Source organism: Ischnura elegans, chromosome X (genome assembly GCF_921293095.1).
Source record: "Ischnura elegans chromosome X, ioIscEleg1.1, whole genome shotgun sequence".
Lineage (NCBI taxonomy): Eukaryota > Metazoa > Arthropoda > Insecta > Odonata > Coenagrionidae > Ischnura > Ischnura elegans.
This window is the reverse complement of record NC_060259.1, coordinates 34,879,160-34,896,092: the sequence shown is the minus strand read 5'-3', so window position 1 is coordinate 34,896,092 and position 16,933 is coordinate 34,879,160. Positions and strand designations below refer to the sequence as shown.

Below are 16,933 nucleotides of genomic sequence, written 5' to 3'. Positions count from 1 at the left end.
AATCGAGAGGAAGTAGGAGTTCAGTACAAATATAGTGGCCGACACAATGCTCCTATTTACGTGTATTTACTTGTAAACGCTGCATCAACAATACTTCATATTTTAACATGTGAATACCGTTGTACAGTGTATTTCTTACACTCCTACTTTTCAGGAGTAGGAGTGTAGGAAATGCCCCGTGGATTTGGATTCTGGAGGGGGGAAAGGTCGCGGAAAATACTGTGGTTGTCAACGACGAGAGGTAGGAAGAAGTAGTAAGGATATTAACGATGATAAAATACTTTTCACACGAGCCCATATTGAGGGCGAAATGGCTCCACTATTGCTAATTTCAGCAGGGATTTGACGATTCCGTGCATTTAGTTTTCACGTCAGCAGCTAGCCATCTATCCACGAGGGAGGCAGCATCTGGCTGTTCTTCATCCTGGATGCACTGAATCATACGGAATGGGCTTGAACTAAATTCATGAGAGAATATGCAAAGGGTTTCCGTAGGTGTCCAGGGAGTGTCATAGCAACAAACAGTAAAGAAGAAGCGGCCGAAACTAGACATGTCAGCAGAGGCAAAGAAGATGAAAGTGAGGAGGAGTATCTTAAAAATTGGGCTGTATTTACCACTTAATTATTTTTCAGGCTACTGGTGATGAAGAGGCACTTCCAACTCTAACCATGAACTTTCTTCTAGCACTCCTCCCCATTCCCCCATTCCAAGAGATCTTTCTCTCCAAAACCTTTGTTTACTCTCTCTAACCACCTTTGCTGATCTTCCGGACACCCAACTAACGCGTTACGAACCCCCCTCCCTCTGGTGACAAGAGCTTGAGTGCATCATAAAAAACATGGCCCGTTAACGTAGTCTCAGGCAAGGCTCAAGCCCCATTACCCACCCCTCCTCCTCCCACACTCTCCACCTCTCTTTATCCTGCCCCCACTTCCTTGACCAGGCAATACCCATCCGACTTCCACTATCCCTACCCCGCTTGAACGTGTTGCAGCTGTGGAGAAGGACATGGTTCATCTCTACTGGCAACAGGGACATGTTTCCAACTGGAGAGAGGCTGGAGAAGTATTTTTCATTATAGAGGAAATGAAGAGGAAAACTTTGTTATCCACATTTTTTTGTCTATGTTTTTCATTTTATTGTCTACGACATGCATTTAGTCATTTCTTGACATATTTTTAGCCTGGCCTAGCTCCCGTGAGACTTGGTAGATAAGCATCCCCTTCCACTTTGTTCACCCAAACACACGGCTGGACTACCTGCCTCACAAATCCCGTAATTGATCCTAATCATTTTAGCCAAGTAAGGAAGCAGGAGTCGCATATTGGGGAAATCTAAACAAAACGCCAACTTTTTTTAAACTAAATTTTATACATAGAATAAATATATAAAAATTAAATTAAATATCTCCATGAGATTAAAAAATTAGCAATCTGCTTTATATTTGTAAAGACTTGAGCCAAAACCTGACATCAATCTGAAATTATGAGCTTATTTTTTTGGCTTTATTAAACTACTATAATAATGAATAACAAACTTAAAAGATGCCTGAAATGTGCCGTGTTTTGGGCTAATTATTTTATAAATATCATCTAGATTTGTATTTTTCAATGTTGATTTGCTTTCGTGAATGTGGATAATAACATTTCTCTCTTTATTTCCCTGATAATGGAAGATACTTCTCCAGCCTTTCTTCGGATGGAACATTGCTCCTGTCAGCATAAAAGAATAGAAACATGGCACCCCACAGCCGGCATGAATGGCCTCTATGACAAATAAAAAAATCTTCCATTTTAATGTCCGCAAAGATGATGGGAGCACCTCACCCAGATGGAGAGCCAGAAAAGATTTACTTCAAATATTCGCTGGTAGAAAATCATATTGTACGTAATTTATGATCATAACTGAATCATAATGACAATAACTTATTAAAAAGATCATATATTCACCCAGCAATACGAAGGGAACTACAAATATAAACTTACGTAGGTTATTTTGGATACGGGCTTAGACCCTTGTTTTTCTTTTTTTTCTTGTCACTGAGCGACAGAGGGCGACATAAATGGTGGCGGAGGTTCGCATAAATCTTATGCGAAGATAGTAATTGCTATTTGCTACTGACCACAAACTTCTAACATTAAAGTTGTATGCAAAAATTTTCAAAATGCTATTTGATTACGTTTTTTAAAACAGATGGGATTTTCTTTAGCACTAAGATCGTTGATATTTAACTTTAATAACTGGGAAGTTTGGGGTCTTATGACTTTTTAACGATCTTTCACAGCATAAAATCAAAGATCATTTTTTTTTAATTCTAGCATAAATAACCACTGAAAACATTAAAAAAAGGCCATTAAAGACAAAAAATGAGGAGTGGGAACAAAAGCAAACATTTTTTCACAACTTGTTACTAAGGGTCGAAATTATGAAACTCGATATTACAACGTGCCAATTTTCTGGTTCCGCTGACTTGTATAGTCGAGAGTTTACTGTACTAGTTTCCCTGCAGCGGTGTCATCCACAGGTTTCTGAGGATGATGCTGATGTGTCGAAAGGAATTTTATCATTTCATTAACGTTAAAATGAACTTCCACAGAGTTAAGCCAGAGACGATAGAGATAAAAATAACTTATTACCTTCAGTGATTTTAAATCACTATCCAAGCTGTGGCCAATTAGGATGGTTCTCTTATCAAAGAGGCTTAACAGTGCTGCTTGCACATCTATAAGTCTTTTAGTGACTCCTTCCATTGCCTTTTCATCAATACCACTGAACCTGAAACACAAAATTTCAATGATATTAAGAATTATATTTAAAGTACTTCATGTTGACTTAGTGACAATACTCCACGACAACGAAAGACACATCTATGTTCGATGAACTTGTTAATCATGCTCCTTATGGTTTGATTTACACCATGTATGAGCATGAGCGGAGCCAGGCAGGAATGTGCACTCAACCCATTGCTAACTACTTACAGCTACCTAACCACTCACCAACTCCCCCAGTCCCTGCTACAGCTATGAGAATAGGGCTATTGAAGTGAAAAATTCTTGTCTATCAAGTGGAGCACTATGAAAAGATCACCAACGAGACTTTTGTTACAATAATGACAATGCTGATGCTGAGTTTCTCTCCTGAGGTCTTTCAGTAAGATAAATTCAATGGGATTGGCACAGGGAGGAGAGGTAGGTGGGTGCATGTGTGTTTACCAATGTTGTCAATGTCTACCCTCACACCATTCTTAACCCCTTGCACTGGAATGACAAGTCTAGCTTCTCATATGCACTTCCGATGCCAAATCGCACGACAAGTCTAGATTATCATGAACTTCCGATGCCAAACCGTGAAATGACGAGTGTAGCTCATCATCAGATTTTCATAATTTCAGCACTATTTAGGGGAACAATATAAATATTTTTAAAGTTTAACAATGCTAAAACATTCATAAAGAACATAAATAAATCATATTTCATGAAATATGATGCATTGGAAGTAATAATATGATTTTAAACAAGTAGCAATTGCTGTATTCTCGATGTATTTAACTAGATATGTACTTTACAATATGGAACTATTATCAGTTTTTATTTCACTGTTTTACATTAATTATAAACCACAAAATATTTTTAAAAATTTAATATGTAATATATTTTCTAAATAGCCACCATCTAGCAGCTACTATAAGGTACACTATCTGGCCAAAAACTTATAAAAAAACTGATAAAATAACAGCAGGATCAACTGATAGATATCACTATTCATTCAGCATACCAGTACGCTTGTAGTGTTTGTGGCCAGCTTCAGGCCGCATACCAGTACGCTTGTGGATGCCAATGGGAAGTATGCACTACCTGTTTGCAAATAGACATCGATGAAATAACTGGACAAGAAAGGCATTTTTTTAAACTCGAATATGTCACTATTTGGACCTCATTCTTAACTGGGACGCACCTTTGCTTTAACTAGTCTACTAATACTTCTTTTACATAATGTGCTACTACGACATCATCTTTTCGACAATAAGGACATTTCTAAAGTTTTCATTCAATAATACGTTTTCATAAGTTGCAAATATTTCAAAAATACAATTCAATTGGAGCTCCATGAAAAAAGGACGTATTGAATTTTGGCAGACCAAAACACCATGAATCACTCCAAATCATGCATTCCAAAAATAAATTACCAATTTTTCACCATGTGCTATTGAAAATTAAAACTATCCAGAGCCTCAGTTAAAAGACCTTCAATGCGATGCTTTGCATAAGGCCAATATAGTGAATATTTTAATTTTTCCCAAAATATGCCTATTTTCACTCAAATACTGTCTGTAGAAAGAGAGTGGTGTGATGTTTTTCAGTGTAATTATGTTCATCCCTGGAAACAAATGCATAAACCTGCAACACAGGAATACAGCCTCCCTTTCATAAAACCTCTGCCTGACAAAGTTAAAATATTGGGATCCCTTCAACTTTGTATATTAGAGGTTCTACTGCATCATGATCAAAATTCTTTCACTCCTTGTAGTAGTAGTATTTGTGTTTAGGGTGCCTCGACAACTAAGGTCATTTGCACCACAGACAATCTATAAAAACAAAAATTTTAAAAGATGCATTAAAAAAAAACATTTAAACATTCATAAAAGTTTTGAAATAAAAGGGGTTGTCAAATTATAAAAAGGTTGGAATTTAAACACTGTTAATTAGCCCGGTCTCTATTAAAAACTTTATCACTCGGCTGACACTATCAGGGTCGTCTCCTAGGATGTGCCCTAGGTCTCCTCCGATGTTCAGCCGATGGCGCACAGAGCTTTCTTTCACTCCTTTAATACTGTCAAATAAATTCCATGCTGCAAAGAATTACATTCGGAGGCAAAAATTACCTGGTACAATAATCCAATACTTTCTTCTCAGGTTTGACAAGGGTGTCATACACTGTTTCACCTTCATAGTTAATGACTGTTATACGAGTCAATTCGAGGCCTTCTGTCGTGTAGCACATTTCACAGTCCAAAGCATAGACCTTGCATACACTTGAGTCTACCTTTTCAAGGGTCTGAACAAAACCCTTAAGGTTCTCAGGATCAAACATATCACACACATGGCAATTCCATTCAGTGCAACCCTCAGACCTAGCCTCTCCCTGACAGCATGAGTACCTTGTTTCAAGCTCACCAAAACCTGCAAAGTAAAAACAATTACATAAATTATCAAATAAAATTATTATATAAAATTACAAATAAAACATATGGTTAGAATTTTGCAGAACATAAATTCAACTTATAAGTGATTTTTGCACTTAATTTATCTTTTCAACTTTATAATCTTCAATGCCATAAAACTCCCTGGGATTCAAATACAGTGGAACTTGGTTAGTACGTTCCTCCTTAGTACGTTTTCCTCCTTAGTACGGCGATTTCCCTCGGTCCCGGTACCATCCGAACAAAATACAGGTAAAAGAATTTGGTTAGTACGTTTGAAAAAATTGCGCTTTCCTGGTTAGTACGCTCAATTGTTTGCCGTGACGCAACCCGCAATTCGTTCTCTAGTGTCTTCTTAAGGGTCGCAAACGTCTGAATTCATGATTTAATTTATTATTATTAGCCATTAACATTCTTCCATTCATTCCACATCTCTTTCTTCTACCGTAATTTATCCAAATGCATTTCTAAATTCTTGTGACGTGATGAAAAATAAAATGCGGCCATTTTTTGGGAATGACTGACTATGAAAAACTACAGCCAATAAGAAGCCCCAATTTTCCCCACCCCGAGCTCCTCACCTTCTGTTGCCTTTGCAGCTTGGGAGTGCCCACTGCTGCGCACAAAGTTCATGAGTGGGCAATTGTTGCTATTGCAGGAGTTATCATGATGAAGAAATGAGTCTTAACGGTATTAGACAATTCCCACATTATCTAAAACAGTACTGCTCCATAAACTCGACGTCGTGCGTATTTACTTGACTACTGTTGCGGGAGCAGACGATCCTCTGGATCTCCACGCGAAGCTTAGCTTAAAAATACTTGATCTCGGAACGAAAGCAGACGACATTAGACAAATTTTGAAAGTAAATTTCAACTGTTTAATATAAAATTTTCTTGTAATTACGTCGTAATCTAATAATCTTGCGTGTCGTCAGTTGATATATCGATCGATTTTACAATCGAAATGGTATCGTTCCAGAAGCGAATGTCTACGGCTGTTGCCGTAATTTGAAAGTCAATATAATTTTGCCCAATTTTTATGATGTTTAAAAAACCAGTTGACTTACTCCGGGTTGTTGTTATATTCTCCGAGTACGCTGTGAGAAAGAAAAATGACTTGTCTGAGCTTCACTCGTCCTCGTTCTGTAAATATATATAGGATAAATCACGGGAGATAGACGCCGTAATCATGAAATCCTCTCCGGGATGTCCATGAAAAATTGCGATTTTTATTCACATGGTATTGTTTTTCATGGTAGCGCTCATTTTCTTGATTTTAAATGTGAAAAGAGTTCAGGAAGGCGATCGTATGAGAACTACTGATAGTAATTGTAATTATGACGACTTTTTCACTGATTGCAATAACCCCGACTGCTATTATTTACTTTCCTCGTTAGTACGTTTTCCTGGTTAGTACGTTCATTTTTCGTGGTCCCTTCAGAAACGTACTAACCAAGTTCCACTGTATTTTAGGCACAGGTAACCTCCTCTTGAACATGATATGTCCTCCAAAAAATGTGAACAGTTAAGTGGCCATACGTTAAGCTAGAAATATACTGTGGGAGTTACACTAAATCCTTAGGCTGCTTTTCCTATGGCTGTCTTAATGCAAAAAAATGCTGCCTCACGATAGAAGCAACTAATTTTTATGAGCCCTAAAGTTAAACATTGGCACTCTCTCCGCTGTTTTAATCATAAATCATTCATTCTGGCATGATAAAACATTTCCATAATTAGTTGCAACAACACTGAGTTGACTCTCATCAACTGAAACAGATGGCAGGTGTTTCACCGTACTGTTCTTGGTCACCACTTATAAAGGGTCATTTAAACATTTATGTAAAACATTAATGTGTAATTCAGTCATAAAGCAGCATTTTTTCACTTAAATGGGATCATAAATGAGTAAAAACATCTGAAAAGCATAGGCAAAAAGAGCCATTGATTTTGCAACTCTACGAGCTACCACAAAATAAAGTTTGCCTAAGTCCAAAAATTAGACCATAAATGAACATTCTTACGATCCACGCATTTTCTTCAAAGCATAAACACGAATCAACTTCCCTCAGTCAGAAGAAACTTTTCATTGATGAGGCAAAAGAAGTTAGATTCTCCATTAGCATAGAAATGAGCCCTCTCGCATTACAAGAAATCTTTCCGTTGAATATGAAGAGGCATTTAAAAATGGACAGCAATGATCAAAATAATGTTAATATGATTCATAGAAAAGATATACCTAGCAAGAAAAAAAAAAATCAGCATTAAAAAGGGGTATATTATTTTACTCGCATTTTATTTTCATGGATAGTAGCTTTGTCACCACATCTAAGTGTCAGAATATTTCCTTGTCACTTATAAGTCACTTGCCTCTTGTTTTAAAAGCCCTTCCCCAATGGAAAACACACTGGTCGTCATTTGGAATTCCTTTTTCATTTACGAAGAACTCCTTGCCACATCTATCACAGATCCGCTCAAAGTAACTCTTCGACTTAGTCTTGCTCCTAAAGATTGTCTCCATCATGATGGCCTTCCCTTTTTGCGTAGCGCATTCTCGAGGATAGCCGTTCTCTACCAGCTCAGCCTCAGTCATTACATATTTCTCCATCAGCAGATTGTATGCTGCTGACTCTGAAAGGTAAGGAATTAGAGTTACATGTTTTAGATTATTAGAGTTACAAGGCATTAGAGTTACAAGGAATTAGAGTTTTCACAGTAATATTTAATATACTAGTTCAATTGTTAATTATTTGCTTAGTTATTACTAGTTAATTGTAAACTAGTTGAAAATTGATTGGATTATGGCATTAACACATTCAGCACAGAGCACGTCAATTGAAGTGGTCACGTCCAAGCCGAGATACGGAGCACGTCAATTGACCGTGCCGTGCCATGAACGGTGGCCGGCAGAAAATAGTTTTGTGTAAAAGTGGTCTTACAATTGAATCATGTACATATACAGTAATTCTTTGACATACAAGCAAGATACATTCCTAGAACTTGTTCGTAAGTTGATAAACAGATGCAAGACATCGAAAAGTGTTGTTATCCTGCAGGAAGCAACACTGCATTACAATTTTGCATTAGCCCACAGCTGCTCAGTTTATCCATGGTGTCGCTGTACCGCTGTGTTGAGCAGTTTATTGCTGAGGTAATAAGAACTTTGACAGTGAAGCATGCGAATAAGTTGTCAATTGAAGCAACAATTTAAGCTAAATCACCGAATACATAATATATTTTGAACTGAATCATAAGTTGCGACAAATTAATGGATGATGTCCTCAGGTGATGGGGGAGTTTCACAATTGATCCTGATGATATGCAGCATGTAAACTGCTACATATTTTACTTATGATATTCCTCGACACCAATGACAAAAACCCAGCGGCAAAGGGTTACAAATTGCTTTACTGCAAACTTTGTGAACCTTTGTACTGATCCTGAAATATAGTCAACACGCTCATTTTTTTAAACCTGGCAATAGGGAAATGCGGAGCATGTCAATTGACATGGGGCCTATTTTTGCAAAAATAATTAAAAATTTTACTTAAATCATATAAACATGCTTAATGAACTTAACTAAACACAAGTTAAGTAAAAAAAATTTTTATTCGGCCGATTCGGACGACTTTCGTGAAAATCGGGCCTGCATTGAATGTGTTAAGAGCACTATTTTTAGAATAACTGACCACAACCTGTCAAGCACATAACAACAAGGGTGTTTAAAATGCCACCTCATATCTTAATGTAAGACTAAATTCAAACATATCACATTCTTCCATACAAATAACTTTTTTGCACATAATAGTAGATTAAGACAGGGCATAAAACCTCTTGAAACATTGATATCATGTGTTCATCGTGAACAACCATTATCTTTATGATTATTTAATCATCATTCACAAGTGGTGATGGTTTTCCGGGTTTACACCGCGTTGATTCATGTTTTTGCGGACGACAGTTTCGGGCGCGTTCCAGCTCCGGGCCCGGAAAACCATCACCAATCAACTCACCGCGGAAGCCTCCGTAATAATCATTCACAAGTTAATAAAAAGAATGCACTAACAATAATTATTGATTGTGTCAACTTGATTGAAACTTCCGTTACAATAAATAACATCACATATAATTCAGTGAAAAAATTTAAGCTTGGTAAAAGCAAAATTCATAATAACGAATTTTCTACCTTTTTGTGGCCTTGATTTTTGCTATACCATGGTTCTATTGAAATTACGACCAAAAACTGAAAGGAAAGGGAGACAATCAAACCATACTTCATATCACAGAGATTTAAATGATACATTTCATTAAGTTCACAATGAGACATACTTGGAGAGGTTTAAATTCTGCCTCATCTAGCAACTGCAGTTAATTGAGCTTTAATTATTACATACGGTTTTTACCATTGCACTTTATTCTCACATTTGAAACCCATTTCCTCGAACATGACACACCCACACACCAAAAATGCAGGTCTGTTAACATTATGATAAAGAATACTCACCATCAATGATGCCAGGTAGTTTCTTTGGTGGCATTATGCTCCAAAGTCCTTGAGCTTTACTTTTTCCTCCTATAACGTTATCATGACTTACAGAGAGCTTGCTTCCACCAGATGACTCATCTATAAAATAAAAGTGTGGACAATGAAACAAATATGACACTCCTGAAAAAATGAAGCAGTGTTACTGCATGCAATTATGTACTCATCAACTGTGCAACAATCAAGACCCATCAATATTAAGGACTTATAATAAAACCTACCTTTTCCTTGAGGAGCAACCCAATTCCTCAGCCGCTGAATGGCAATTATAGCTAAGTTGACATATACATTTCTCGAAGAACTACGGCCATAACAGCTTTCTTCCTCCTCAAGAGCCTAAGAAATTGAAAATTAAATTAAATACAATTAAAAGCTTTAAAAAGTCAGAAAATAAAGTAAAAATTATAACTACCAGTCGGCAACACTCCTCTTCCGATTCCAATTTCTTTAGAAGTTCATCAAACATCAAATTACAATACTTTTGACGAACATTTGTTGGTATTTTTGTACCATCCACAGATGATATTATTGGGCGACATGTAACTTCCTGAAGGAAAAAGTTGTAAAAAATAAGTGAGAGATCCATAAAAAGAATATCAATAGATATAAAAATAATAATAATAATAATAACTTTTGACACATAACATTTATAGTTCATAGCATCATTACCAGCTACAAGTAATCATATATACAATCAACAAAAATCAGATTTTTGAAATGCCGTGAGTGAACTAACACATAAGTACATAATTACAAAAATCCAGGATATACATTCAACATTGCAACCTATTCAACAAACCTTAGGTGGAATATGCGCAACTCTCTGTCCACCTTTGGGGACAGTCTGTGATTTTGTAGGCTCTGACTTGGCATTCTGAACTCCTGCAATGATTTTTTCTTTGGCATCGAGTAATTTGGAAACATTCGGAACATGAGCTATTCTTCGCTTTCCTATGGAATAAAAGAAGCAGAGTCAACATTAGAAAAATACCACAAAGTTATCAATACCATTCACAATTTCTAGATTTCCTAATAATTAATAGAAGAACATGGGGCAACCAAAAAATATAATTACACAGACAAACACTACACAAACTGCTTAACTGCTGAAAATAACTTGTGCTATCATTGCTATTAACTCAGATTATGTGACATACCTTTTCCCAATTACCAGACTTGAAAATCACTCCATAATTCCACCCTATACCTAGGTAGAATTACATACTTTTTCATCATTAGTATAAAGTGAACACGGATATACAGTATACCCCATCCCCATTTCATACACTGACATAGAAAACATTTCATTACTATTGACAGCTGTAGTTCCCTTTCATAATATGTAATACGTTTTTAGTTTTACCACAAGGGCAATCGATCTTAATGATCAAGCAAGTTTTTAAAAGGAGACTCAATATTGACACATGGGTATATTTAAATTATCGACACTTTTCAAGTCGCATGAAGTCTCAATATAAGCACCTGTCAACAAGTACTTAAAAAGCTTTAAACAAATTTCTGATATGTATATATCATCAGCATACATCTACCCAGCTTCAACAGTAAGGGTTACGATGCATGTGCCATTTGAGTAACTTCTAACAAAGAAATACATCATTGAACAAAAAGCAAAAATTTTTCAAAATAAACGTCTCCCGAATTCAAGACCACATATACCACGAAATAATTCCATAATACAGTAAAACTTCTACACAACGAACCCTCCAACAGTTAAATTTTAAGGAAACCTCGCTATTTTGAGTCATCGGACCAGTCCGTTGGACAAAAAACCTCCCGTAATGAACCTTTCCAATTACAAAAATACCCCACAGCAAAGTCTGCGCTTGGGCCCAAATCATAGAAAGCGACCACTAGAACAAATTATTGAGAAAAAAAAAGTATTTTGCATTTAGAGTTAATTTTTTCAATCGATATCTACATTATAAGCAGAACGTAGAACTGTGGTGGAGGGTACCGAGTCTTAGCCATTCGTTCTGAGCTTTGAAGGGTTCAGAATCTGAGACCTACCGAGCGGAGGGTGAGGAGGAAACTTGATGCTCTGGCTCAGTGAAGGCCATACTCAACTCTGATGGTACCCACAATAAGAAACATGCATGAGAAGCAAAAGCTCTACTCTGCACAGTTTCATCTATTGCTTTGCTCTGCAAGGCTCCATCTATAGCTCTACTCTGTGCGGCTCCATCTGTTGTTCCACTCACAAGGAGACATCGCCAAAGTGATGTTTGGGATCTGGATGCGGATCTTACTTTCTGAAACTATGCAGGTAAGGTAGAAAGTGTCACAGATTTCTTCCACATAGACCCAAGTTCGAGAGATATTCGCAAGTAAAGATTTCGTGCACCATGACTTCCCTAGAGTAATCACCCCTCTCAACAACAGCAGTGGTGGTGTGGTCTAGGGTGCTAGTCCAGTGACTGCTATAGTGTGCGCCACGGGTTCAAGTCCTGGTGACAGCAACATTTTTTCTCTCTTCTACTTTTTGGAATCATTGTTAAAACTCATCCCCATTTGTTTGAATTAGTTACTTCGCAATTTTTTTATTTTCATATTAACTTGTGGATTTTAAATGGAACTCCGAATTGTGCCTTATCACACAAATTAGAAGTCATATACAATTACTTACACATGAATTTCCGGGTAATTTGCTCATCCTCGCCCCTGCCATTGCTCCCACAATCTCTTCGTACATTCATGATCTCAAGTCTTTCTTCTCATCATATAAACACCATTGTCTATCCTCACATTCAGTTCCTGACCCTAGCCAGTTTCCCCTCCTACCCTTCAAGGTCCTTCAAGTTCAATGACCCTACTTTCCAGCAGCCTACTCAAGCTGCTTTCAAGGTCTTCTTTGTTTAGATTTCGCACCCGTTTTCACAAAATTGGGCCTCTGCCCCTCATTCAAGGATTATCAATGGTCTGCTGTGGAGGGATGGCTGTTGGGATGGAACTCTTTGAAGGACGCTAAAAGGTGGGTTATAAGGAAGACATGGTGAGTGGAAGGATATTCAGTTGTAAGGATCGAGATTTGTTGGGAAGAAAGTGGGTGGGCTGTGGAGAAAATCTAATGGAGGGAAAGCCTAGCGGAAATGATATTTTGAATAAAAAACGTTGAAGTAAAAAAAAACCAGTGCTTAAAAATGGAAAAAAGACATTGAAAGTAGAGGCACATGCCTCAAAAAACTGCGAATGATTGATGAATGGATGTACGATCGGTTAACTGATGCGAGGCAGAGGTGTGAATCGGTGCCGATGAGGACTTCGCAGGAGTGGGCACTCTCGGTGGTCAATCAGCATATTTCCCTGATTTTTTCGATCACAGCAAGTTCTATGTGGGTAACCTCTATAAAAAAGGAATTTTTAAATCAAAGAAAAATTACTATGAATTAAAAAAAGGGCATTGCTCACTATGGGATATTTAAAAATCTGCGGAGATTTTTCAATTGCAGACAAAAATTTAATGATGAAATATAATAGCTATTTCATCATCACTGATTGAACTAGGTGCTCATATAGAGTAGACTCGTAGAGAATGTTAGCCTCAAAAGGGAAAAATTCTGTGCATATGGTATTTGGGAGTCCTAAAAACTCACCCACTCCTACATGGTGCAGTATGCAATACCTGCAACCGGGAAAATACTACCAAGAGTGTTTTTGTGCATGAGAGAGCCAGCAAGTAAATTTGGTCCTTGTGTGAAGGACACTGTGAGAACACTGGAGCAAGAGTATCAAAATGCTACTGTGGTGTGCTCAACATCTGAAAAACTCACAACTCAATTGTATGGAGTTTTCTTGCAAATGGTTCCAAAACTTTATGTGCACCAGAAAATTATTTTCACTTCCACTAGATTCCTGGTGAGGGCAGACAAATGTGCAATGTGCGATGAATTGTTCAAAGATGACACAGGTGATACAAATTGCCAAATAAAAACTATACCACCCCAGCGAAGATGAGCACATTACCCGGAAATTGACATGTAAGTAATTATATATGTCCTCTAATTCCTGTGGTAAGGCAAAATTCGGAGTTTCATTCAAAATCCATAAATTGATATGAAAATAAAAAAATCGTGACGTAACTAAATAAAACGAATGGGGATGAGTTGTAACAGTGATTTCAAAAACTAGAAGAGAGAAAAAATATTGCCGTCACTGGGACTCAAACCCAGGATGCACACTACAGCAGTCACAGGACTAGCGCCCTAGACTGTGCCGCCACCGCCAAAGTTGAGAAGTAGCGATCACTCAAGGGAACTCTTAGTGCACGAAGTATTTACATGCCAACATCTCTAGAACCCGGGCCTATGTGGAAGAAAGCCATAACACTTTTTCTGCCTTACCTATATAGTTTCCGAAAATAACACCCGTATCCAGATCCCAAACATCACTTTGGCGATGTCTCCTTGTCAGCCCAGCTCCATCTATTGCTTCCCTCCGTGCAGTTCCATCTATAGCTTTGCTCCACGTGGCTCCATCTATTGCTCCATTCTGCATTACCAGATGAATGGCAACAAGGATTTGGATTTTTGAATTCAAATATTACCAAGCGTACTTGTACATGGTACTGCGTCTAGGCACAGAAGAACAGGTGTGCCAACTATCACGCTCAGCTTCCATGAAGGCAACATCAACTGCGTTTGCCACTGTGACCTCAGTGCATTGCCAACAACCATTTTTTGCTCATGATCTATCTAACTTGCCCCACCTAACTTCCATGGTCGTTAATCGATACATAATACATATATACTGGTCGCAAATATAAATACGTATTCACTGGTATTTCTATGAGATTCCCACAACCAGTGGTGCAGTGGAGGTTTTTGGGGGAAACCCCCCCCCCCAGAGCTCAGAAAATTTTTTAAAGTTTAATCCATTTTATTTATTTGGATCAGTATTACTTATAGAATAGAGTTAGGATTAATCAAATATCCATCAGAAAGCCGTAAAACCCGCCATTTTGAACCATTATTCTCAAACATTTTCTGGAGGAGGGCCCCCGCAACTCCTGCTTACCCTGGTGGGTATACAATACCCCCACACCCGAAAGTACTAGTTGCACCTAAAACCTAGCCTTAATTCTTAGCTGCACCCCTGCCAACAACCGTTTTATTTCGTGAGTAGAAAGGGAAATGAGTGTTCTTTCAAGCAAAATAGCTGCATAAAACTGCCAGTCAATATTGACTTAAATTATGCTCCTTAAAAATAATATCAACTGAACACTCAAGAAAATTATTGACTCCTTTTAAAAGTATGTAATCTTAAGGAATCAATTTTGGCATTCCTTTAATTTCAGACCATAAATAAAGTCAGCAATGAAGCAGAGCAGAGGCAGTAGAGTAGAATGGACAAGAAAAACAAAAATTCCATTCCAAAGAAATACGCAGACTGAAAATCACGCGGTGATAGCCACAGTTTTTGATGGTATATTACAAAAATGTTTATCATCACTATATGAAAGGTTTTTAAGGTGAATAAAGCAAGATGGAAAATTTACTCAACTTGCATTGTTACGCACAGGTAACACTATGGTGCCCCTGCAAATACGCGACCCACACTTTGCCTCCATACAACTAAACCCCCTAAAACAAAGTCATGGTTTTTACAGTCCCAACAAATTCATTGTATGAAGGTATTACTGTAACACAAAAAAGAGGTACTAACCATGCAAGAAATATGGCAATATGCACATTTAAGAACTGAGATATCCCTCATAGTGTATGTTTTATGAGCTAATAAACTCCTCAAGCCATTTTCTAGGTGTTAGTACTTACGTTAAAAATACAGGACTCGGCAACAGGGATATGAACAACTGGTAGGTATGGAATGAGCACCACATTATTCTCCCATTTAAAGCAAATCAATGCAATAGAAACTATTTCCAACACCTTAAGGGATAGTGACTCAAATACTAAAAAAAAAAGTTTTTCCGTTAAGTTCTAAATTTTTAATAAGCATTTACTTCAGATGATTTAATTCTTCCTAGTCAAGGTATACTTTCAAATTGCCATTAATATTCCAAATAAATACAATTTGATAGAAAACATAAAAGAAAATATACAATAGCGAGTTAAATTGATGTTTCATTATCTTTATAAAACCGTTCATGTGAGATAAGATTGATAATTAGTTTCGACTAGGTGAGCAGCAGCTTTTTGGAAACATTGGAAATAAACAGAATGCACAGTGCAGGATGTATATCATTTAGTGGAGTAGGCACCGCAATAGGGGTGTGCACCAAGAGCACCGGTTGCATCACGAGAGGAGGTTGCAGCAAACACAATGGAGGGCACCTCATCTGGCCACCTCATCCTCAGAGCACATTGCAATACATAAGAAAAGTTGCCAAACTGTATCAATATTGTCAGAATGATATTTTTCCATGCCAAATATTTAGTTGGAATTCAAGCCCCAAAGTATAGAAAATTTGACAGCAAACAGCAAATAGCAATTTATTTTTTTAAGTCTAAGTGATCATATTTTTTGGGAAAGCCACTCATATCATGATGATAATTGGCATTGGAACCAACCTTGATTTGCAATGTTGATACCCTTATTCATTGACAAGATGACTTAATAATATGCACTCTGAAGAAATCTTTACGAGCACCATGCATCAGTGGTGCAGCAAGGGGGGGTTTTGGGGTAAACCCCCCCCCCCTCCCCTAGAACTCAGATAAATTTGAAAATTTAATCCATTTTACTAAATGGGATAAATATTACTTACATAATAGAGTAAGGATTAATAAAATATCTCTCAGAAAGCCATAAAACTCACTATTTTGAACCATTATCTTAAAAATTTTCTGGGGGAGGTCACTCGCACCTCCTGTATTCCATACCCAGTATTATAGTACCTCCTGAATTAGTTACTCCTAAACCCCTCCCCCCCCCCCCCCCCCCCCCAGCCTTAATTCCTAGCTACGTGCCTGCCATGCATCATCCGACATATATGTATTCATCTTTTTCTCTAGTTCTGCTAAACATGCCTATAGCAGCATATGAGTGAATTTCACATCCCTGAGGCTCAACCTAAAGAGAAACCTCACCTTTCTGAACCAGCCTCAGTGTTGAATCACTGCGTGAGAATGATCAAATTTAGCCATAACAAGCCTAATGGTGGAAAACAATTCAATAAGAATATCAAAAGCCTTCTCCACATTAAAATCATAACC

At 37.5% G+C, this 16,933-nt stretch overlaps 1 protein-coding gene across 1 annotated transcript in view; it reads right to left on the bottom strand.

Annotated features, from left to right (window-relative positions):
* LOC124170844 (RNA exonuclease 1 homolog) overlaps nt 1-16,933 on the bottom strand; it is a 57,211-nt gene that overhangs the window by 5,599 nt on the left and 34,679 nt on the right. The window contains exons 6-12 of the mRNA XM_046549841.1: nt 10,543-10,694; nt 10,156-10,290; nt 9,965-10,079; nt 9,705-9,824; nt 7,571-7,831; nt 4,884-5,181; nt 2,638-2,776 (exon numbers count right to left, since the gene is read on the bottom strand). Coding sequence (XP_046405797.1) covers nt 2,638-2,776; nt 4,884-5,181; nt 7,571-7,831; nt 9,705-9,824; nt 9,965-10,079; nt 10,156-10,290; nt 10,543-10,694 — 1,220 coding nt within the window. The remainder of the gene's footprint in view (nt 1-2,637; nt 2,777-4,883; nt 5,182-7,570; nt 7,832-9,704; nt 9,825-9,964; nt 10,080-10,155; nt 10,291-10,542; nt 10,695-16,933) is intronic.